Source organism: Tachypleus tridentatus, chromosome 3, assembly GCF_004210375.1.
Source record: "Tachypleus tridentatus isolate NWPU-2018 chromosome 3, ASM421037v1, whole genome shotgun sequence".
NCBI lineage: Eukaryota > Metazoa > Arthropoda > Merostomata > Xiphosura > Limulidae > Tachypleus > Tachypleus tridentatus.
The window spans coordinates 40,012,925-40,039,329 of NC_134827.1; the positions used below are offsets into that span (position 1 = coordinate 40,012,925).

At 33.9% G+C, this 26,405-nt stretch overlaps 1 protein-coding gene across 1 annotated transcript; it reads left to right on the top strand.

Moving 5' to 3' along the window:
* On the top strand, positions 1 to 26,405 carry LOC143246738 (uncharacterized). The gene is made up of 6 exons (XM_076493832.1): positions 1 to 286; positions 8,718 to 9,361; positions 10,168 to 10,275; positions 17,441 to 17,697; positions 22,204 to 22,332; positions 26,195 to 26,405. The coding sequence occupies exons 1-6, from the start codon at positions 273 to 275 to the stop codon at positions 26,339 to 26,341; spliced, it is 1,299 nt and encodes a 432-aa protein (XP_076349947.1). The 5' UTR covers positions 1 to 272; the 3' UTR covers positions 26,342 to 26,405.

The following is a 26,405-nucleotide window of genomic DNA, read 5'->3' on the forward strand; positions in this document are numbered from 1 at the left end:
CAATCGTTACAATAACAACATATGATGTCCGAGCTATGTAATTATAAGCCTTTTTCTTTTATCCCTTCTGGAAGTTATTAATCTCTATTCGTTGATAAATATCAGACTATAAAGGACGTAATTTAAAGTTTACTAGGTAATGTAGTGAGAACACAAGAAAAGGATTTTAAAACAATAACATTTTCTGCTAATGTAATCGCGCGAAATTTCTCTGTCAGCGAATTTCACTGATAGTAGTATTGGTAATTTTATTAACAGTGTCACTGTTAATAATGATGAATAAAAGGTAAAGGAAGCTACGTTTCATGTACAGTATTATATAATATTAAACTTTTACAGTTTAAGACAACTTTAATCTTTAGATATGTATGGTAACTAACGATTAGAAGTAAACAGAACTTGGATTTTGTTGACAGCACTAATAGGAATATTATTAGCGTTGCTATCACTGTTAAAGAACTTGTAACGTGTCATCTAACATTGATCGATTTAAAATGTTATATATGTGTCCGTGCATGTAAAATTGTGCATTGTTATTAATCATTTTGATATTTATTTCAAGTGAGACATTTAATAATTAAATGTGAAATATCTACTTCAAATAAAGTATTTCATAACTAACTAATAGATTTAGATATTCAAAGTTCCACAGTATTTGAGAGTGTGGTGTGAGATTCAATGAAAATTCTCTGAGTGTAGATGTCTTCCATGACCAGAAAGTTTTGTGTAAAGTGATATTTTAATAATTATGTCTTTAATTTTGAATAAAGAATGCTTATTTCACCATTTGTTATTTTATCGATTCCTTTTACTAAAATTACAACAGAATTTATTTACTTCATTCAAATATTTCTGTAACATGCTGATACTTAAAATAAGTGTACCATGCACTTTGTAATAGAACAAAACTATGAAAACTAGTTTGTTTTACCATAGGATAGATACCTCAAGATCTAACTCTTAGATTATTCTGTACATTAAAGCCAAGACCTCAACATCTAATTGTTAAATGTCATCCTGGTCTCTAGTACTATATCTCAACAGTGTGAACACTGATTGTCTTAATTAGACTTAACTCAGTAAAAACATTCTGCATTCCCACAAACTGTTTATCGACAAAACATGATACAAATAATGATTCACTTAACTACTTGGACATGGACAGTTGTCCTCCATGTGGAACTAATCAACTTTTACTTAACAATTAATTATACACATGCCACAGTATATGTTTACAATATTTTATGTAACTGGATGAAACAAACCAGTAAACATTATGTGAATGCCAAGTTAATGATAGTGTAGGCTTTCAAAATGTAAGAATTGTACTTGTTATCCACACAAGTTTTGTATGTATAATATGTACTCAATATTATGATACTGATGTCATTTGATTGTTATGTATACATCTGAAGAAAGAAGTAATAATAACCCTGTTCATCACAGAACTTTAAAATAAAACGTGATTTCACTTGTATAGATGTTCAAATCAACCTTATATCTACTAAACATCTTTTAAGATTATAGTTCTATATTTTTTTTTATTTCTAGTGATGTTCATTGAGAGAATTAATCATATAAAATTCAGTTAAATTCTGTGAAATAGCTCTTTGTTTGAAATTGTCTGCTGGTGTTCTCCAAGGACTGAATGTGGTTTGTTATGTTGGATTTTCTGAGATAGAAGTTTCTGTTTTATTTCATGATTTTGTTTGCTCTTTATGAATTGTTCCTTCTATCATTTGACTTAGCTATATCTTTTTTTGACTTAGCTATGTCTTTGTTTGACTTAGCTATATCTTTGTTTGACTTAGCTATGTCTTTGTTTGCTTTACATTCTAGCTGAGTTGCTCCATAGTGAATATAAAGTATTAGAAAGTCATTTATCTGTTAAGACATCACCACAAGTTCCCATAGTGGTAACATCAATGATGAATTTGTGATAAATTATGTAAAACAAATATTAAGCAGTTAGTCATGTGACATGTAATCTTGTGGTCTGGCAAGTAGTAACAATATGATAAACAAAACCTTACAATTTGAAGATGAACTGATAATGAGGAAGGTGAGAGATATTGAATAATTATGATATATATATGTGGGTGTTATAAGATGTTCTTCCTAGATTTCTTATTAGTGGTTTAACATTATTTTTTTGAGATGTTTCTTATAGATAAAATTTAGTAGGAGAAGAGAAACTCAGACATTTTTAGAAAGTAGACATTCATCAGCTTAACTAGTGGATGATCATTCATCAGGTTAACTAGTGGATGATCATTCATCAGGTTAACTAGTGGATGATCATTCATCAGGTTAACTAGTGGATGACATTCATCAGGTTAACTAGTGGATGATCATTCATCAGGTTAACTAGTGGATGACGTTCATCAGGTTAACTAGTGGATGACGTTCATCAGGTTAACTAGTGGATGATCATTCATCAGGTTAACTAGTGGATGATCATTCATCAGGTTAACTAGTGGATGACGTTCATCAGGTTAACTAGTGGATGACTTTCATCAGGTTAACTAGTGGATGATCATTCATCAGGTTAACTAGTGGATGACGTTCATCAGGTTAACTAGTGGATGATCATTCATCAGGTTAAATAGTATTTAGTGTATATGTGTTTGTATGAAGTTTTGAAATAAGAATGGTGAGAAAAAAAGTTATTTTGTGAAAAGTAATGTAAAAGATTTAAGAACAGAAGTTCTTAGATTTATAAGGAATGGAAGAGGATATTATTATAAAAGATTTATGAACAGAAGTTCTTAGATTTATAAGGAATGGAAGAGGATATTATTATAAAAGATTTATGAACAGAAGTTCTTAGTGATATAAGGAATGGAAGAGGATATTATTATAAAATATTTATGAACAGAAGTTCTTAGTGATATAAGGAATGGAAGAGCATATTATTATAAAAGATTTATGAACAGAAGTTTTTAGTGATATAAGGAATGGAAGAGCATATTATTATAAAAGATTTATGAACAGAAGTTTTTAGTGATATAAGGAATGGAAGAGCATATTATTATAAAAGATTTATGAACAGAAGTTCTTAGTGATATAAGGAATGGAAGAGCATATTATTATAAAAGATTTATGAACAGAAGTTCTTAGTGATATAAGGAATGGAAGAGCATATTATTATAAAAGATTTATGAACAGAAGTTCTTAGTGATATAAGGAATGGAAGAGCATATTATTATAAAAGATTTATGAACAGAAGTTCTTAGTGATATAAGGAATGGAAGAGCATATTATTATTAAAGATTTATGAACAGAAGTTCTTAGTGATATAAGGAATGGAAGAGGATATTATTATAAAAGATTTATGAACAGAAGTTCTTAGTGATATAAGGAATGGAAGAGCATGTTATTATAAAAGATTTATGAACAGAAGTTCTTAGTGATATAAGGAATGGAAGAGCATATTATTAATTACAAATTAAGAAATACAAGTTATTGACATTAGATTTATAAATGATAACATTAAAATAATGTATATATTTAACAGAAATTATAATACATTTATACAAAAATTCCAGTCAAATAATAGGAGATAAAATATTAATGGAAGAACAGTAGTAACAGTAGGGCTCAGTCATAGGGCATTTGCTTGTGTTGATTTCTATGAATGATGTATATGAAGGAATAGTCGATCAATTACTTACACCTACAGATTATATCAAGGTCTTGAATGTTGCTGGCTTTGCTGCTAATTTACAAAAGGATTGAGATCATTCAGTGAGTTGGACAACTAAATGGTAGAGGGGTTTTAATTATGACAAATGCAAGATAACTGATGTTCGTTATCATAATTTCAATTGGAAATATAATATGTGATCTCAGTGTACTGGTTGATTGGTCTCTTAATTCGTCCAAGCAGTGCTCTGATGCTTGTGGTAGGGCAAACAGGATTTTAGGTTTTACTTACAGAAATGTTGAATACAAGTTTAGAGAGGTTATACTTTCATTGTATGTATATCACTGGTTAGACCACATTTAGAGTATTGTGTTTGTTTTTTGATTCCTTACTTTAGGAAAGACATTGAATTGTTGGAAGGGGTTTGGAGGTGGATGCCTGGGATAAAGGAATTGTTTTACAAGGAGAGGTTAAGACCTCTGGAATTGTTTTCTGCTGGAGAAAAAAAAAAACTTAGAAGGGACCTGATTGAGGTGTTTAAGGTTGTTAAGGGAATTAGTAGTGTTGATGCATCATATTTTCCATGTTAAACAGTGAGAATAGTAGAACTAGGGGACACAAATATAAATTTTGGTTTATCATCAATTAAAACAGTTTTCTTTCTAACAGGGAGGTTGGTCTTTGGAACAAGTTGCATTCAGATGTTTTCTTTCTAACAGAAAGGTTGGTTTTTGGAACAAGTTGTGTTCAGATGTTTTCTTTCTAACAGAAAGGTTGGTCTTTGGAACAAGTTGTGTTCAGATGTTTTCTTTCTAACAGGGAGGTTGGTCTTTGGAACAAGTTGCATTCAGATGTTTTCTTTCTGACAGGGAGGTTGGTCTTCGGAACAAGTTGCGTTCAGATGTTATGAAGGCAGTAAATTTAAATGAGTTTTAAGATAAAGCTTGATAAATATATAAATTATAAGGGTTAGCTTTAAGATTTTTTTAAAGTTAATTTATTAATACTTTTAGTTTAGAGGATGAGACAGTTGAGATGGACCAAAAGATCCCTTGTTCACAAAAATTTTGCTATGTTGAGTATGGTGAGATAGTTTCACCATAGTAAATGTTGAATAAAAGTAAAATTTAAGTTAAATTAAAACTAAGAAAATCTTTAAAATTTTCTAAAGTTTTTAAACTTTCTAAATCTAGTTTTCTTTCTTGAGGCAGAAATGGCTATTACACAAAGAAAATAGCATTAAATAAAGCTAGAGTTGTGCATGGCCCATGTTCAAAAATGACTATTACACAAAGAAAATAGCATTAAATAAAGCTAGAGTTGTGCATGGCCCATGTTCTGTAAATAAAGCTAGAGTTGTGCATGGCCCATGTTCTGTAAATAAAGCTAGAGTTGTGCATGGCCCACGTTCTGTAAATAATTAATGCAGTATAAAGTTCCAGGTGAAAAGGACATGACATTCTGTTACAAAAACAATTGTCTTTTTTACTATATTGCAAGTAATCTTTCCTGCAAGAGAACATGAATAACAGCCAATTAGTGAATGTTGGAAGTAATATTTTGAACAACTTAAATATCTGAAGCACTACACTGTCATTGCTTTTGGCTGTCTTTCTTAACTTCAGATTGTATACTTTTTCTCCAGGCCACATATCACAGTAGTATTTACATATCACCACAAGAGGAACCTTGTATTAGACTAAATTAAAAAATAAATCATTCAGTAATTAACACATGCTAGGAGGCTGGCAAGCTAGTATTTAAAGAGCATAAAAATACATAAAAGCTTATGTAAGAATTCCGCGATGACGAGAAAACCCACTTGAAAAGAAAAATCTATATGTAAAAATGGCTGGTATGGGTTTGGAAAGCACTGTGTAGAGGAGCGAACAACATTTCGACCTTCTTCGGTTATCATCAGATTCAGACGATGACCGAACAAGGTCGAAATGTTGTTTGCTTTTCTATGTAGTGCTTTCTGTATCCATACCGGTCATCTTGACATATATAATTTATGTAAGGATGAAATAGAAAGTGAGAGCCAACACAAACAAACTCGTGCCGTATTAACCTGCTGACTTTTATAAACTACTTGTTGTCCGAATAAGGAAAAAGGTGTCAGTTTGATGTACTGAGATCTTGAAAAATCTGTTATAAGGTGCCACAGAGAAGATTAGTTCAGGAATAATATCAGTGAGGGTTATGGAGAGACTAGGTGTTTGCACAGTAGGATGGTTAGGTAAGAGAAAAGTGATGAATAAAGTCAGACTGACCTTTCATACTAGTTGTGTGCTTCAGAAGTTGTTGTTTTCACAACTTTATCATAGGAAATTTGTGGTTAACCTTTAACTCGTGAATATTTCTAGCTTATTGAATTTGTTGAAGTAATTTAAAATGATGTGAAACAGTTGACAAGTTGAACAAGTAGCTGGCAAATATCATTTAATCATAGAAAGTATAATTTAATGTAATGCATTTGGGTTATCATAACTTATAATCATACATTTAATATAAATCATAATTGTGTAACTGAAGGAAAGGCCAGTGATAGATAAGTCATAAAAGTGGTTCTCTGTTGTTAAGCTAAAAGAATTTAGAATGTTTTTATAGATGATTTTATCACAAGTCAAAATAAATATTTCTCTACAAATTGTTAGTTAGGCCTGATGTTATTTGATTTATTCTGAACATTTGTTGACTTTTTCCTTTTATTTCCATCATTTTATATTTTTTCCTTGTGTTGCTAACGAACATTTTGACTTGAATGTGTTTTTATTTATTGGTATTAGTGAGTACTTCATTAATGTTTCAATGCGAGTATAACATGTCAAGTAGGTTTTCCTGCATTCTTAGTTGAACTGTGGTGCTGTTGTATTGAAGATTTGTTTCAAATAATTTGTATATTTTGTTTAAAGTGGTATGTTTTTGTTGTGTCAAATAATATTTGTTTTGGTTAAAAGTTTGTGTTGATTAGGATTGAAGCTATCTACTCAAAAAATAAAAATGAATGAATCAAAAATGTTTGGTTTTTAAAACCAGCCTGTCAGAAGTAACTTAGTTTTGTCTGCTCATATATTACATGTCCTGTAGTATCACACAACTAAGACTTTATTATGTCGTGATTACACTTTTATTATCTGATGACTGTTACCTTTAGTATTGTCTAACAAAGGGCATAGGTCAGCAACTGGAAACTTGATAAATTAATAAAGAGAAAAGATATGGAATATACTAGAACTTTTTCCCAACAATAGACGTGTTACTCAATAGGTAAACAAAAGCAGTAGATTAAGATAAACAGTTTGTCAGTAATGTTAAGCTTCATTTTCTCAGGTAATACAAAGTAAGTAATTCATTAACACACAGAACTAATATTGAACAAACGGGAGTTTTTGAAATCAGTGATATTCTAGTGTTATATATGAACATACCTAGAGAAATGATGCAGTAAGTTACTTAGTTTTGATATGGTTAATAACTTGCATATTAATACCTAAGTCTGTGTGTGTAGTGACATCTGAAGTTTTTATATTTTGGTAGAAAAAGGAAGTATCAGAGTTTTATGACAGTTTATATAAGCATACTATTCTAACAGGTTAAATAAAACCCTTGAAGGTTATCTAATATAAGCATACTATTCCAACAGGTTAAATGAAACCCTTGAAGGTTATCTAATATAAGCAGACTATTCCAACAGGTTAAATAAAACCCTTGAAGGTTATCTATTATAAGCAGACTATTCCAACAGGTTAAATGAAACCCTTGAAGGTTATCTAATATAAGCAGACTATTCCAACAGGTTAAATGAAACCCTTGAAGGTTATCTAATATAAGCAGACTATTCCAACAGGTTAACTGAAACCCTTGAAGATTATCTAATATAAGGATACTATTCTAACAGGTTAAATAAAACCCTTGAAGGTTATTTATTATAAGTGGACTATTGTAACAGGTTAAATAAAATTCTTGAAGGTTATCTATTATAGCAGGCTCTTCTAACAGGTTAACTAAAACCTTTGAAGGTTATCTATTATAGCAGGCTATTCTAACAGGTTAAATAAAACCCTTGAAGGTTATCTATTATAGCAGGCTCTTCTAACAGGTTAAATAAAACCTTTGAAGGTTATCTATTATAGCAGGCTATTCTAACAGGTTAAATAAAACTTTTGAAGGTTATCTAATATAAGTGGACTATTGTAACAGGTTAAATAAAACCCTTGAAGGTTATCTATTATAGCAGGCTCTTCTAACAGGTTAAATAAAACCTTTGAAGGTTATCTATTATAGCAGGCTATTCTAACAGGTTAAATAAAACTTTTGAAGGTTATCTAATATAGCAAACTATTCTAACAGATTAAATAAAACCCTTGAAGGTTATCTATTATAAGCAGACTATTCTAACAGGTTAAATAAAACCCTTGAAGGTTATCTAATATAAGCAGACTATTCCAGCTTCTTGTGTCAGAGTTATATAACTGAAGTTGAATAATTTTTATTAAGATGTTTATGAGTTATATAAATGTTTTAATAAAATGTTTTTGAGTTGTATAGAGGTTTTAACAAGAAATGTTTGAGTTGTATAAAGGTTATAATGAGAAATGTTTGAGTTGTATAAAGGTTATAACAAGAAATGTTTGAGTTGTATAAAGGTTATAATGAGAAATGTTTGGGTTGTATAAAGGTTATAAGAAATGTTTGAGTTGTATAAAGGTTATAACAAATGTTTGAGTTGTATAAAGGTTATAATAAGAAATGTTTGAGTTGTATAAAGGTTATAATAAGAAATGTTTGAGTTGTATAAAGGTTATATTACAGAGTTAGAAATTCTGTAAAATTTAAACATGTTGTTTGTAGAAGTTTGGTCCTAGGGTGCTTTAATTGTAACCACTTTATTTTATTAATGAAATTTCAGATAAGTACAAAGTTGTTTTGTTGTTTATAATTGTGGTTATACTGTTTGATTATTCTAGGTTTAGAATGAAGGATTATTAAAATATTGGTGAACATATAAATATTTTTATCAAATTCATGAATTGAATCCATAAAAATAAAACATTTTCCATCAACACAGGTTTCTTGACTCCTGGGAGGAATGTTGGTCTGCGAATGGTGTCATGAAGCAGGATCGAACAGCCCAGAACAAAAGAAAACAGAGTGAACCTAGACACCTTCCTCGCTGGCTTTGGTTTGTCATTACCAAACTCCTGGGTATTCATTCTGTCTCTGGAACAGCTACGATGTTTGGAACAGTGATTCACTCACTAAACTTCATATTTGCTCTAGGTTTTGTTGTGTCCCACGTGTTCCGAGTGGCTTATGATATTTCTTCCACCCACACAAAACAAGACGTTACAAATGGCTCTGTGAGCATCTTTGTAGTCTTTTGTTGGACGGCTTATGGATTTTATTCCAAGCACCTGTGTAGGCGACTGATTTCTCATACCCGTATCATGAAAGACGTACATATGCATTCAAGAACTTTATTTAAGATACATGCAACACTTCTAGTGTTTTTACTAGGACTAGTGTTTACTGTAGTTAATAGTTATGATGGTGTTTATATATTTTATGATGGCACATGTTTAAACATAAACCTTAACCCTCTGGTGTGTAAGGTGGAGTTTGTCTTGAGGGTTTTATTTTCGAGTGCAACGTTAATATGGAGCTCTTTGGTAGCTTTTGTTTTGATTTCCATATGCAGAACACACACTGTAGGTAAGTTAACTCTGGCATCATTTGATAACCGTTCATTGTTTGGGTCTATACAAGAAAAAATTAATATCATTTGATGTTCTAGCACGTTACACTTTTAAACTTGTATCACAGTTTGTGCATTAGTGTACGGTGACATAGCGTATAAAAACTTGCCATTTGTAGAACGTTAAAACGCCAAATAACTGCTTTGTGTGGATTTTTCAAATTATGAAGCCATAAACTCAGTTGTGGTTTACATTGCTGAGATAAGCTAACAATGCATTAGAACTGATAAAAATAAATTAGAGTGTATGTTAAAAATTTGTTCATCAGTAGTGGAATATTTCACTATATTCTTTACTTTTTAATTTCTTGGTAGAAGGAAAGACTTGTCATGAGTACCAAGATTATTGTATGAACTAGTAAGAATAGATATATTTTTGTAAAAAGATATTTTTAATTGTGTTTTTATATTCTATTCAAAACAAAGCTACTGTCAGTTAGCAAGGTTAAATTATGTTAGTCTTTTCAAGTTTTAACTCATACTTGTTCTCTCTACATAAAACTTGTATTTCATGACAAGGAACCCTTTAGAAAATAAATTTGTAGATGGCTTGAGTAGCTAGTAAAGGAACATTGATTGTGAGTGTACTATGTTTTGGTAAGTTACTTATTCCAGCTATCTCCAAACGTTAAAGAAGATTATGTGTTATTCCTTTTTATAGGACTGTTTGTGATTTATAGTTCTTTAAAGAATGTGAAATCTGTTTCTTGAAAATTTATACATAACAGGTTTTGTACTTATTAATCATGACCTTGGTTTTTAGGTATCAGAAAGTTCATAAAGAATATTGAGTGTGATGCAGCTTCACATGTGAAGGACATTACTCATGCTAACCAGTTCCTTCCTGTAACAAATGAAGATATATTTCAAGGTACGTTATTGAGAACTTTCTCAAATTCCACAACAAACTTATTTGCCCTACACTACAGCTATTACTCAACTGATCTGACCTTTTCTTTGTCATTTCATTGCCCATGGCAATATTTGTCTTGTAACACTTTCCACGTAAGTCTGTGTGCCCTTTATCTTGGTTCTGTGTAAACAGAAATTCTTCAGATAATGTTAGCACTTTTTCAACAAAGCATTCACCAGTGGGTTTCTCTGTGCTGTGGTTGTTAAGGGATACTTTGAGCACTCTTCTGGTTGTTAAGAGATACTTTGAGCACTCTTCTGGTTGTTAAGGGATACTTTGAGCACTCTTCTGGTTGTTAAGAGATACATTGAGCACTCTTCTGGTTGTTAAGAGATACATTGAGCACTCTTCTGGTTGTTAAGGGATACTTTGAGCACTCTTCTGGTTGTTAAGGTATACTTTGAGCATTCTTCTGGTTGTTAAGGGATACTTTGAGCACTCTTCTGGTTGTTAAGGGATACTTTGAGCATTCTTCAAGTTACATTGTTGATTTTTCTGTGTGTCCATTCCTGGATTATTACTCCCTGTCTTAATTAAAGTGAGATGGAGATAAATATTTGGTTTGGTGATGTTCTTCTGGGGGGCTCTGAGGCTGAAATTGATGGCAGTGCTGGCTATTCCAGAGATAACTTATATTCCCTTATCACACCTTCTTTTATTCTTTTGGTTTCTCAATAGGTGTCTTTGGAATAAACTGTCTCAGGCTCTTTTTATTCATTTGGTCCATCAGTTGTATGATGTTTTGGGTCTTTTCACAATTGTTTTTTGAGCCTGCATCTTTCTTGATGGCTGAAAAATCTGGGGTCAAACATTTAGTCTCCTTCCATTCCCTTACATTGTGACTTGTTCAGGAAGGTTTGCTGCTTAGTTACATGAAGAGACAATTATGTCTTATCTGCCACAGTTGTTGCAACTACATGATTTAGCCTATCAGGTGAAAGCATGTTTCGACTCTCAAAGAATATCTCTGCTCTTGGAAATTAGGGTTTTTAGAGGGGAGTTTGTAGTTAACCTGAATATATCAATGTCTCCTGGTGGGAAATGTTTTTGTCTACAGGCATTCAACTTTTAATGTTCAGTGTGTTGTTGTTGTTCTAAAACTAAACACATTGGAAGACTCTCAGGATCACCAAGACCATCGATGATGGGCTGGAACCATTGTTATTATGCACATTGTTATTATACACATTGGGCTTCTACATTTATCCCTGTTGCCATTCATTTTTCAAATTTCATTGGCTTCTACAGTGGGTCATAGTTCTGATCCCAGACATCAGCCTCTTGGGACATTGGAACCTAGAATAGTTTCTTCCTATATATAAGGGTTTCAAAGTTTGGTCAGAATGCTGGAAGCAACATCAGTGCTTATTGTATGCTCATGAGGGCTGGGCTAACATCATTTCTGGATGTGTGGTAAACATTTAACCTTGGATCTGTGGGCACTACAGGTCCTTGAGTCAGGATTAGCCATTTGGTTCACATATTCACCACCATTATCTGTCAAACCTGTAGGATTTCCATTTCCTGCAGATTCTTGGATTTTGGAACTTAGTTTTAAAGCTATTAATTTGGTTGGTCTGTTGGTAGAGAGAGAGTGCCAGTTTTTCGGGGTTTTATTTTTATTGGTTTGTTGGGTTCAAGAAGACAGGAGACTGGTGTCCAGTTCTCAATCTTTCTTGTCTGTATCAATTCCTAGGTTTTTTAAGGTTCACAAATGACTCATTTTTCACTATTGAGTTGGTATTTTGTTCTAGGATTGTGGATGTCCAAGTTTGATGATCTGCACATTGCCATGTGTCCTGCCACTATTAGTTTTTTTGTGCACAAGAGTGAGGTAATTGAAGCCAGGGTTTTTACCTTTGGACTAGCATTGGCACCACAAGGGTTTTACTGAATCATATGAGATTTTTCTCATCATCTTCATTCCTCAGCCCTGTGTACACATCACTTCATGGATGACTAATTACTGTTGACACCATCTCGTCAATTTCAGAACATCACACCTAGATTCTACTCTCAGAAACAACCAAGAAAGGCTTAATTATGAGAGTCAAGACATCTGTTTTCACTCCTGCTCATTATGTCATCAGTATGGATACTTTTTCCCTAGATATCACGGTTAGGCTCAGCCAACTGCCATCAAGCTTAACAGTATGAAGCAGGTTTCCTGACTTACTCACCTCTCTTTCTCTCACTGCACAGATGGTTCTTTCTCTTTTGGGATGGTGGGCATGACTTGAATCTCTTGTACCTTTGGGAGGAGCACAGCTCACAAGAGGTCCCATTCATGGTTTTTATGCTGCCTTTAGATCATAAACATTGATTCACTGAATTTCACAGCTTCCTGATTTCAGATTATTTTCTTCAGTCTTAAGCAGTTGTTAGATTGGGACAGTACTAAGATACAAGTTTCCCTGCCCAGGGCCATATTTAGGGGGGCAACTGCGCCATGGTCCAAGGCCCTGTATCACTAAACCCTGTAGTTCTAATGAAAATAAATGTTTATAAGAAAAAATAAACGAAGTATAAGAAATGTTTATTTATTTAGAATTGAGCAAGAAAATTTCATGTTAACATTTGATGCTAATAAAACAATAGCAAATAGATGTGAAAAATTTACAAATACCCATTTTGAAATCTGTATCACGATATGTTTGTGTATGAAACAGATACAATATGGTTTTTATTAAAATATATGAAGCATGATTTTTGTGTGAGAAAATGAATAAAATTACATTTTGTTTCGAGATTTTTAGAATTATTCTAAGTTTTTATTGCTGGGCTGTGAACAGTAGTTGGAAGAACAACCCCCAAAATCACTCAACACAATATGTTGTGTAGGGCGTGAGGCCCAGCTGCCCTACAGTCCCATCTTGCCCAGGGTTCCACATACAGCTCCTGCCATCAGCTGGTCCAGGAATTCATCTCTTCATGAATAGTTAGCTTCAGGGATAGGATATATATGTCAACAGTCAGGAAATCCAGAGTCTATGCACTGATGACAAGGCTTTCCTGCACAATGTTACAGACTTTCTTGCTTTTCAGAAGGCAATGTTTCATGGTCTGTGCTTATTAATGAGAAATTCAATCTGACAGTTTCATTGTGGGGCCTCGCATTTTCCATTAAAGGGGTAATTTGTCAAGGGCTCTCTGTTTTAGAACCTTAGAGCTTCTTTCTCGGGACCACTTCTGTCACACCAAGTAAATTAACATGCTACACAGGTAGTGACTGAGGAAGCAGATCAACAGTCTTGATCTAAACAGATTCTCCCAACAGAATAAATGTTACAATGAAAGGTTTGCTGTTGGATCAGCTCTCATTTTGAAACATTAATAATTGGTGGATTGGCCAATCTTTGGAATACCCAACTACTGGCAATTTGGTCTCCAGTACCTTATCTTTTGGCTTTGGCAATGGATGCATTTTATCAGGACAGGACCAAAGGTACTAATTAAGATTTGCTTCAACAATTGTCAGGTCCCATTCTTAGCACCATATTGGCAACTTTGTTTCTGCTCCTGTGGCACTTTCACTTCTTTTGTTTGGCATCCCTGTGGAGACAACCATGACCTGATATGGTAGACCCAGCTGTCCAGAAGCTCAGGTTTCAGGTATGGAGTTTATGCAATCCTGCATTGCATCAGGGTTTAATTTCTGAGATCACCATGTATCTGTCTCAGTCTTTGTTTAGTCCTATGTTGGACATTTATCAGTAGGAATGGCACACATATCGGCAATGGTATATTGATCATTCCTGTTACCTAACTGGTATATTAAGATCATATTACATGCCCTTTTCAACATTCATTTGACATCTTAAACCCATGTGACATGTTTCATCTTTTCCTGAATATTTATGTTTTGTTGTTGCTGACCTATAGAAGTTGCCATCCAAGTGGTTTGCACTGACTTTGTACAAGATGCTTTATACACTACCTATGTTCTCAGATCAGTTCTTCTTTCCTAAGAGAATGTAAACCAGGGAAGGGATAAGTATTTTTCACTGATTCATCTGATCACTATTTTTCATTTTTCTTACTGATCGGCTTTTGATAATTTATTATGTGCAATGAGGGTCTTGAGGGTTTTACTGCCTGCACTATTGGTTCTAGAGATGTTAGACAACAACAGCCTTTTTTATTCATTAGGATCATTCAGTATCCCAGGATTTATTAACAGTTACCTTGACAACATGGGCATGAAATTGAACCATATTTCCTATTCTGGGCTCTCTTTGAAAGCGAAGAGGTTTCTGTGAGCCACATCCAAGCAGGTTATTCATACTTAGCAGCTTGATTGAGTTGTCCACAAGATGTGAGGTCTCGTATGTGTACCTCCCCCAATACTTTCATCTCACATTATTTGCATGATCTGGCAGTATCTTCATCTGAGGGTTTTTGATTACTCTTCTGTTGTTATCTCAACTACTTTTACCAGATTAAAACAGAAGGGTGTTTTCATTGCTGTGTTTGTGTCTTCCCAAGCTTTCAGGGTCCCTTTCCTCTTTATTCATTGGATCCTACTGAATATTGCTCAGACAGTTGTGCTTTTATTAAACCAACTGTGCTCTAGCAATCACTAATTGAATACACTTTATCAAGGTTGCAACATGCTCTGTGCAAATTAGGTGCTCCTTAAGACCAAATAGAAGCTGACCTGATGGTATTGTTGCTCTATGATGGACCACTATTCATAGACTGTCATGAGTAAAGTGTAAGGGATTGTGTCCAATTTCACCAGTCTTTATATTAAATAAATTGGGCTTGGTTTGCTTTTACAAATTGCACTTTTTCCAGAGCATTGTTCCTCAGGGCTACTCAATGTGCATTACACCCACAGAGTCTACTAGTGAAGATGGAGAGTTCTCACCACACCTGGTTTCCATTCACTGAGGTAGTGAACAGAGGCTTTCCGTTCAGAGTGTTAGGGTGAATTTTTCCACCCTTGGAGAAGATGGCAAAGTTGAGGACTCTCCAACCTGGTTCCTAGATGTTTTTTTCCCATGTCTCTGTACAAGAGGCACCACCCCTATGTGGAAGCCTACTCATAATACCAGCTTAGATTTGATGCTTGGGTGTTTGGTTGGTTTGAGCGTGGCCCTTCTTTTTGGTCAATATTGATTCAGTACAAGGTTCATAGAAGAGGGTCTGTTGTCACCTGCAATGCTGACTATTCCCATTGGTTGATCATAGTTTGTTCTATTACTTCTCCATAATTCTGGAGACAAGAAGCACTTACCTCATTGCTCATTTGGGGACTATAGATTGGTGCTCATAGTTACAGACTGGATTATTTCTGTTTCACCTCAGGTTCAGCATGGCATACTAGATACTGTCACTTAGATCCTGGATTGTTGCCTTTCAGATTTTTTCATGTTGAGGAGAAGGGTTGTCCACTCCAGTGCTGCTTATCTTGTTGTTATTCAGGTGAGCACATAATGCATCACTCTATGGCTATAAGTCGAGATTCACTCATGTGCAATATAGGGACCATAGCCCCACAATATAGGGACCATAGCCCTATAATTCCAACCCTTAGAAGTGGAATCTCAGCCATTGACTTGGAGTCTAGCCAACAGTGAGAATAAAATCATGTAACACAGCACCTATAGTACATGATTTAGGCTTTGGGTGAAGAATATGCCTGTTCTGGGTGTAGTGTGTCTCCTCTGCTAGGGTGTCAATCTTCTTTTGACACAACCATAATCTGTGTAGACACTTTGTATATGGATAATGGTACATGTGTTAATGTCTTCCTAAGTTGAACATATATCTCCAATAATATATCTCTACTGTCTTCCTAAGAGTAGGTGCTAGAGTGGATTCGAGTCATCCTGAAAAAATAACAACATTATCTGATCGAGAGGACTATTTATCTTAGTAGGATAGAGGATGCATTGATGTAGACGTAGAGTGCCATAAGACAAATATCTCAAGGGGGATATAAGTGGGGTATAAAAAACTGGAGAGAGCAAGAAAATAATCAGATCAATGTTTAGATGGAGTAAGGTTAAGAAATCCTGGCAGTCGATAGTAACTATAAGTGGGAGAGGAGGTAAGTGTTGTTGGAAATAAATATTATAAGTGAGAGAGGAGGTAAGTGTTGTTGGAAATAAATATTATAAGTGGGAGAGTAGGTACATGTTATTGGAAATAAATATTATAAGTGGGAGAGTAGGTACATGTTGTTGGAAATAAATATTATAAGTGAGAGAGGAGGTAAGTGTTAAAAATATATATTATAAGTGAGAGAGGAGGTGAGTGTTAGAAATAAAAATTACAAGTGAGAGAGGAGGTAAGTGTTAGAAATAAATATTATAAGTGAGAGAGGAGGTAAGTGCTAGAAATAAATATTATAAGTGAGAGAGAAAGTAAGTGTTGTTGGAAAAAAATATTATAAGTGAGAGAGGAGGTAAGTGTTGTTGGAAATAAATATCATAAGTGGGAGAGTAGGTACATGTTGTTGGAAATAAATACTATAAGTGGGAGAGGAGGTAGGTGTTGTTGGAAATAAATATTATAAGTGGGAGAGGAGGTAGGTGTTGTTGGAAATAAATATTTAACTTAAGAAAATGTTAATTTTTATGCTACTTCTCGGATGTTTTTCATTGTACATTTATATAAATTATGTATCTGGTAACAAAATGTTTGTAAAGTATTTATTGATATATGATTTGTGAATAATTTCAATCTGAGAATAATTTCAACATTTTGTATAATCAATTAAGCTTTTTCTCAACTTTGTTGGAAAGCATAACAAGACATGTTTTGGTAATTTTGTTGTAAAGTAGCTAATTTTAAATTATTTGTTTCAAAGATTTAAATTCTTGCAACTGTTATAAGGTAGATGTTTAATTTACTGTATCATAGTTTAAGTAGTAAAGACATGTCTAACAACAAAGGACACAATCTGGAATCACAATGTTAATAGTTTATGTAGTAAAGACACATGTCTAACAACAAAGGACACAATCTGGAATCACAATTGTTTTTTCATGAAGTTATATCAAAAGTAAGATTTTTTTTTTTGGTTATAAAATATTTAAGATTTGAGTGTGTAAATTGATAGAAAAGATATTTCTAGAAATGCAGGTAATGTGTTATAATTTGGCGTGCGTTTTAGAAAGTGTCTGGTTAGAAGATGAGTTACCAAACAAGGACAGCACTGAAGACCTTATCTTGCATACATCATCTGACCAGTTTAACCTTTCCAGCCAGTTGCATTCATCATATAATCCAGATGTTGAAAAGCCAACTTCACCCAGTGGGACACTTCTTCTAGCTAGTGAAGATGTTGTAGATGGTTTATTGGAAAATGCTTTTGAACAGGAGAATTTCCATCTCATTGATGGTGTTTACTCTATCACTGAACAAATATGTGTGAGTTTTAGATTTCAAAATTAATGAACATGAAATGGAAGTGTTATACTAAGATTTTTAGCTGCTTTCTGATGAACTAGCAAAATTTGATTTCAAAGTTTGAACCAAACTTGCTGAAAAATCAGTTTCAACCAATCTTAAGATTCTTGGTATGAGGATTTTAGTGGTTATTGCTTAGAAAATTAATAATAAGGAATGACTTAGGAAGTAAAACACTTATATCAGATTTATAATTTGATAAATACAATTTAGGATTTGTGTTTACTGTATTAAATAGAACACGAATATTGAAGAATGTTGGAGGTAAAAAGCATACTTTAGATAAACGCTTGTTTACGGACTGAGATGTATTACTTCACATCACTGCAGAAATATTTTTAAATATCCACAAAGCCTTGAAGGAAACCCCCTCTTCTACGTATAGTAGTGTGTAACATGCCAGTCTATGATGTAACCAACATACGATTATGGTGTACCACCACTAGGAGGGTGCACATGCCAGTCTATTATGTAACCAACATAAGATTATGGTGTACCACCACTCGGAGGGTGATGTGAGATGTGGTGTATTTGACAGTACTGCTCCCACAATATTAACCCAATGGTTAGATTTTTGACAGTTAACATCCAGATGTTGTCTGTTGTTGTTTTCAGTGGTGACTGAAGGTGACTAATGGCCTGTGTTACTAGTATCATTGTGTACCAAGTTATCTCCTGTTTCATTTGCTTCAGGTGAGTCCACTTCATCTTATCTTCCTACCACTTGGTACTGCTTTTGGTTCTTATGCTGACAAGGAACAGTTAACCCTATCTTTGTCCCTTGCAGTGTTGTTTCTACAGGAGTTTTCTCTCCTTCTGAAGTTGCTTTATACTAAATTTAAGGGTTACCTTACTGCATGAGCTTCCTTGTTTTCTAATTATTTCCTTTTCAAGGATCCCTGATAACCATGTTTGTACTAATATGTTTTGTAATGAACATTAGCAACGCTTTCTTCTTATACTTCAAGAATCTTCATATTTTGAACTTCTGCCTGTTCAGTTTCTTTTCCATCTGTGTGTATTTCTCAACCTTACACTTCTGATTTTCACCTTATTCTTACTTCACTTCTTTGTCATCTGTTCACTTGTCATCTTCATGTAATGGCTTTCCATTTCTTATCTTGTCTGCTTAACTGGGATAAATTCGCACCTGTGTCAGCATCTTGGCCTCGGTTTCTCTAATTTTTAGCAGCATCCCAGTTAACGTAATTTTTTTGTTTTTGGAATATATTTGGCCAGGGTACCTTACTTTCTATAGTTGCCTTCTTCAGTTTTATATCAGGGGCTTTTGTATAGATCTCTTCCTTTGTGATGAGTGTTTCGGGAAGGCCAGTGTCGTTAAAATCTTGAGCTAAGATGTTTGCTGCTCTCTTTGTTTTCCTTCTTTGCTTGGTTTCCTAAAGGTATTTCATCATTGAAAGTCTTGAAGGTTCACCCTCTGTCCTGCTTATTATCTTCATCTCTTGGAGGGTTTGGAATCATGGACTATGGAATGTATTGTTTCTGGAGCCACTTCTTGGCTTCTGTCTGGTGGGTGTTTTGTTGCCCAACTTCACACATCTGTGAACTTCCTCTGTTCCCTCATATTTGACTAGAAGGTTCAATTCTGGGTTAACTATTGCTCTGTATACTTTTCAACCTGTTCCTGGGGGCAATTGCATGGAATGTACTTTCATTAAGTCTGTATTTCTATTTTCATTATGTCTGATATTTACATTTCTACAGGGACACTTTGTCCCTACTTATCTAATATTTACATTTCTATAGAGACACTTTGTCTCTACTTGTCTAATATTTACATTTCTATAGGGACACTTTGTCCCTACTTTCCTAATATTTACATTTCTACAGGGACACTTTGTCCCTACTTTATAATATTTACATTTCTATAGGAAACTTTGTCCCTACTTGCCAGTTCACAAAGGAACCTGTTTTACAAATATGTTTTGCAATTGAATTTCAATAATATTTCAAATCACATTGGTTATCTAAAGGTGAGGTTTTGTTGAATAAACACTAGTCTTTACATGACCCCATGAAAAGAAATCCAATGGGCTCAAATCTGGTGGCTGGGAGGCGGTCAATTCTTTCAGTCCATCTGTTAGGAAATTTTCATTCAGAAACTGCCTAACTCTGAGAGTAAAGTGACAAGGTGCACCATTTTGTGAAACTGTATCTGCCATCAGTCGAACCAAGTAAGTTCAGGAATAAAGTAATTTTGTAGCATTTCTAAATAACTCTCACTATTAACAAACCATTCTTCAAAAAAATGGCTTAATTATGCAGTCCTTTCCTAATGCACATTAGACATTGATCTTAGTAGAATCTCTTTCATGTTCCTCAAATTCATGTGGCTCTTCAATGTGCCCCATATGCTACAGTTATGCCTGTTGACTTTACCACTAATGTGAAATGCTGCTTCATTGGAAAACATTAAATGGTCCAAAATGAGGCATCACTGACAAATTTTCATTAAATTGATGCTTGGCTGTTTGGTTGGGTTGAGTTTGGCCCTCTTTAGGTTCAATATTGGTTCAGCACAAGGTTCAGTTTAATCTTTGGATTGAATAAGTCAAAATCAATTTACATTAAAAATTTAGAGAATTAGTTCTTCTATTACAATGTTCCTTGGGGCTGTCCAATGCACATTACCCCAGGATTTACTAGTGGAGCTAGGGAGTTCTTATCTCACCCAGTTTTCAGTCACTGGGGTGGTGGACAGGAGCTTTTCCTCCAGAGCCTTAGAGTGAATTCTTCTACTCTTAGAGGACAGGACAAACTTTGAGAGTTCTCCTACTTGGGTCCCCAAATGGTTTTTCCAAGATTTCAGTTGGAGAAGCACCAGTCTACTTGGGAGCCTACTCATAATACCAGTTCAGAGTTAATACTCAGCTACCTATTTTGAGGGGGTGTATGTCCCTTTTCTTTGATAAATATAGATTCTTTATGTTGTTCATAGAAGAGGGTCCACTGTCTTCTCATTAATCTGAACATTAGTGGTGCCATCCTGGGTCTTTGGTTGAGTACAGTTGTTCCATGTCTTCTCCATAATTCTTAGGGCAATTGGAATGTACTTTGCCCATTCAATTGGAGATTGAGGCTGATATTCATAATTCCAGACTGGATGATGAGTTCTCTTCCTTTGGTTGAAGAAGACATTCCAAGCCTGGGTGTTCCCTTTAGGGCTTTGTCAGATGGAGAAGGAGATTTGTTCCACTTAAGAGTTGCTAACTTTCTTGTCGTGATTCAGTGACTTGGAACACATCACTCTGTGGTTACAGGTTGGGATTCACTCACAAGTATGTGTATATATATAATGTTGTGGTCCAGTTGTCTTAGCCACTATTGTGGGATATAGGAACCAAGACCCTTAATTCCAACCATGAGCAGTGGAACCTCAGCTATGTGGTTTGGGACAGGCCTATAGAAATGATCACTCATATAATTCTGTTCTTGATACAAGAACTAATATCAGGGTAAAGATCATACATGTTCTTGATGTAGTGCAATTCCTCCAACAGGGTGCCAATCTTCTACTGACACCCATGATCTATATTGGTGCTTTCTGTGTGGATAAGTCATCACTGGCCCCTCCACTTTATCAATGTGGGACTCTAGCTGTAGTGTGAGAGGTGCTACAGATATTAACATTTTCCTAAATTGAACATGTATGTCCAATAATACTTACATCCTCTCACAGTCTCTTGTTCTTACTCTCCACAAAGAGGAGGAGTTAGAGACTGTGGATGTAGTCAGTCCCGAAAAAATAATGGCGTTATCTGAATGAGATGCTTATGTACAGTTACAGGATAAAGGGCTCATTTATGTAGGTGGAGAGTGTCACAAGATAAATATTGCCTGGAGCAGTTGAAGGGTATAATAGACTGGGTAAGTGAGAGAAAATCAAGCTAATGCTTAGATGGGTAAGGAAGAGAGATCCTGGAGGTCAGCAGTAACTCTAATTATGAGTAGAGGTAAGTATTAGTGGAAATACATCTTCTGTTTACCTTCCATCTGTGTAAGTAACACTGCATACCTATAGTGTTCATTATATACCTTTCTCAGGATTCTTCTGGTCTAGATAACAAGGATCCATGGTTTGCTACTTCTTACCACAAAAATGTTTCTGCACTTTAGAGAGTTATTATAAGAGTCAAACCACACAATGCAATAAAACAAGAGTATTCAAAAATACTTGTTGATTCTGTTGAATAGATGTGTTTCCTCAAGTTCAAAATTAGGGTTAGCTATGTGCAGGGTGAGTTACGTGTAGATAGTATTTGTGTGTGTATGAAAAATCTGAGATGAGCAAATAAATCATGGAATGTATAAATAGTGGGATTTGTTTTATGATTTTAAGGACATTAATAATTTATGCTCTTCAGTAAAGGTAATAATATAAACATGGATTTCAAGTTCTTTACTTGTTTGTCTTGTAAAATAACCGACATTTATGTTTATTTTTAGAAACCATTACCTTCTTCAAACCATGAAATGGAAACATTCTTTGAACCTGACAAGGTACCTATATCACGATTTAATGGAAAGACCTATTTATCAACAGAAGATATTTTACGTGGTTATTGGAAAATTTCCGTAAGTTTTTATTGTTTCACGGTTACAAAATCCCTGTTTCTAATTTGTTTTGTTTGTGGATGTCACAGAAATCTAACTTGGTGTATACAATAAAAACTTGTGTCTTTTATTGAACAAACACTATTATGTGTTTACCTGTTTTAGCTATGTTTGTCATAATCTTAAATAATTAATAACAAACAGTAATTTTTCTGTTGGGTTGATTGTCCGGTAGACATTTTCTGATTTATGAGTTAGTCTTCCAACTTTGTTAAGTTGATAAAATAATAGCTGCTTGGTCTGTTGACTGTAAAATGTTATATATTATACTGCTAGTATTGTGTTGCATTACCTTGAATATTGTGAACAAAGGATAATAATATTATTATTATAATAATAATATAATATTATGCTTTTGGACAAAATAATTTCAATTTTTCATAACTGAAATAAAAGTGTGTTTACTTTGATAGCAGTGATATTTAAAACTAATATAATGATTCTTTCATTCTATATCTCTCTTGTCACTTGTCACTTTTATTTGGATAATAGTTGATTCCATAATTTGTGTGTGTTTCTAAGTTTTCTAGCATCTATACTGTTATAAGTTTCAAATGGTAGCTCTTGGTGTAGCCATGGGTTTCAGAATTTTCTTACAGACCTGTGTAAGATCTTGTTAAATAGATATATATCCAAGCAAGAGACATACTTTTCTAATTGGTTGTTTGTCTGGTATTTGGATGGACATACAGTGTATCCTTTTGCTGCATGTTTGATGAGATAACATGTCAGAGTTGTGAGGAGGAACCAGAGGTAGGTTCTTTTTCACTTTCATATCCTGATATTTATCTGTTAACTTATTTTCATTGGCCCTGTACATGTTACTTTCAGAACTCTGTGTTGTTATTGAGTCTTTTAGGTGGTGTGTCATCTCTACTTTATGAATTGTAAATGAAAGTTTGTCTATTTTCTATCATGTTATTGACTTTAGATGTGATGTTCCTTTTTTAAAATGATTTGATATCTGACTTATACTTAGAAAAGATTTCACACTTTATGTATTTAAGATTTTATCTGGGTACCTATTTATAAGAAGGTTTCACATCTGACTGCTTATTATGTAGATTTGATATTTGACAACATATTCTGAGGAACATTTGACACCTGACTATTGATAATTAAAGACTTAGCATCCAACTATGTTACTATGTATTATTAATAAAGTTGAACATCTGACTGTGTGTTTTATTATTATTACCCATTGTCTGGGAACAGACTACATTTGCACTGCTATTAGATGGATGTTTGTGACTTGATCTTTTATCACACCTTTCAGTTTATATTCTTGTATATTTCTGTAATCACATTATTGTGTTTATAACCCTTTTGTCTGTTTCTATAACACTACCTCTATATCTATACATATAACCCTTTTGTCTGTTTTCTGTAACTCTACCTCTATGTAATCTATATATATTACTCTTTTGTCTGTTTCTGTATAACTACCTCTATATCTATGCATATAACCCTTTAGTTTGTTTTCTATAAGCACTACTTATCTGTAATCTGTATGTTATCTTTTCTGCTCTTATAACGCCACCTCTACTTATCTGTAATCTCTGTGCGTATATAACCCTTTGGTTTTGTTTCTGTAAACACTACCTCTGTATCTATACATACAACCCCACTTTTCGCGTTTCTGTCTTTACTTTCTTGTATCTTGTACATATGGCCCTTTTGGTTTTGGTTTCTATATTTTACTATCTTCTAATATCTGTACATATACGTATTTTGTCTCTGTTCTATAACACTGCCTCTATAATCTGTGCGTATAATCGCTCGTTTGGTTTTCTGTAAACGCATAATCTGTAATCTGTACGTATGACCCACTTTGTTCTTGAACTTATATGCTTTTAAGCACCACTGTATCTGTACATATGACCGGCGCGATCTGTTTCTGTAACACTTCTTATCTATCATCTCACGTATATTGCTCGTTTGGTTTCTATAAACTGCTACGTCTGTAATCTATACATATAACCAGCTTTTGATGTTGTTTATAAACATAGCTTCTGTATCATGCAGTATGACGGTTTGGTTTCTTATGACACTGTTTTCTGTAATCTTACATATAACCGCGTTTGGTTTCTTATAACTGCCTCTGTAATCTGTTGCGTATAAACCGGCTCGTCGTTGAACAACCAATGCCTATCTATCTCTGTACAATAATGGCTTTCGTCTGGACTTATGTGCTGCTATCTTATAATCTCTTATACCGGATGACCCTTTGGTTTCTGTAACCGATACATCTGTATCTATGCATATGACCGGCCGCTTTGCGCCCTGTCTTTCTGTAAGCTTGCTTCCTATATGTCTGTACATATGACCCGGTTTTCATTTATTAACGTTACTTATCTGTAATCTGTGTATGAAACGTCTGTTTCCTGTGACGCTGCCTCTGTAATAGCATGACGCTTTGGTTTTTTTTGTTTCTCCATAACCTGCCTCTGTATCGCGTATGACCCGCGCACGATGCTGTACATAAACACTCATATAATCTCTATAACCTTGTATTATACGCGCGATGCTGTACATATAACACTGCCTCTATATCTATTGCGTAACCCTTTTAATCTGTTTTATCAACACTGCCTCTGTCTATACGGATGACCTTCGTTTTCTGTGTAAACGTTGCATATCTATACATATGGCGTACTTTGTCTGTTTCTATGTACTGCTCTGTATCTATAACCATATAACCCTTGTTTTGTTTTCTATAACACTTCCTCTATTTTATGCATATAACCCTTTTCTTCTGTTTCTATAACACTACCTCTATAACTGTACATATAACCCTTTTGTTTTGTTTATACTTTTCTCTATATCTATATACATATAACCCTTTAAAACGTTTCTGTAACACTACCTCTATATCTATACATGTAACCCTTTGTCTGTTTCTATAACACTCCTCTATATCTATACATATAACTCCTTTTTCTGCTTCTGTATTTTATACATGTAACTCTTTGTTCGTTTCTGTAGCTCCATGTATTTGTTTGTAGCACATGTCTATAATATTATCTTTTGTTTGTACCATCTGTTTGGAACAATATCTTTGTGTGTACTGTATATGTGGTTGTGTTTTATCACCTAACCCATTTATCTACACTTTATAATTATATTTTGCTTCATGCTAACAGCTAGTGTTTTTAGTAAGATTATGTTTTACACCTTATTTAATGTTGTTTCATTTACACTGTTGGATCGGACGTTTAATTTATATGTAATTATAGTCTTATTATGGGGTTGTTTTACATTGATAGTGGTGTATGGACTTAGGACTAACTTATCTGAATATTCGAAGAGGGCTGAACCTTTCAAGATACTGTGTTGGACTTATGGTAAAGCAAGGTTGATTGTATTGAAGTCACCCAAGTTATGAAACTATCTTTGATTTAAGAAGGATGTATGAACAGTATAGTTAATTAGCTATCCTTATAACTGGGTTGTTTTGATCTAAACTTGTAGCTTAATTTGATCAGAATTTGATATTGAAATCAGTGAGAGCCTTATTTTTCAAAAGTGTTTATGTTTGTTAAATGTTTATGTAACTGTTTACCTTCATCCAATAATATTGTCTCTTTTACTTCTAATCAGTAATTAATCTCAAAATGAAACTATTTGACCAAGAATGTTCCATATGAGTTTTAAAAAGTATATTTTCTGTATACTTTCTATATGAACAGTTACTACATCAGAACTGTTGACAGTTTTGCATAGAATTATGATTGTAATGTGTATTAAACAGACTTTTGGTTAATAGTTTCTGATTAATTATATAAATTGTGTTTAATTCTGTACACATCCATGTTTTTTTCAGTGTCGATTAAGGTTCCTGTCATCTGCATTTCAGCGATGGCTTGCCAGTTATGTCAGCTTGGTTGTGTTCTGGAGTTGTATATATCTAGTGTATTGGGTGAATAATACTGCTACAGCATATGATGTGTACAGTTTGTTGTGCCTTTAATAATATTACCTCTTCTGTGTTCTGCTCTAGCGAGGTAAATTTGGAAGGGCAGAGGCTATCAAGG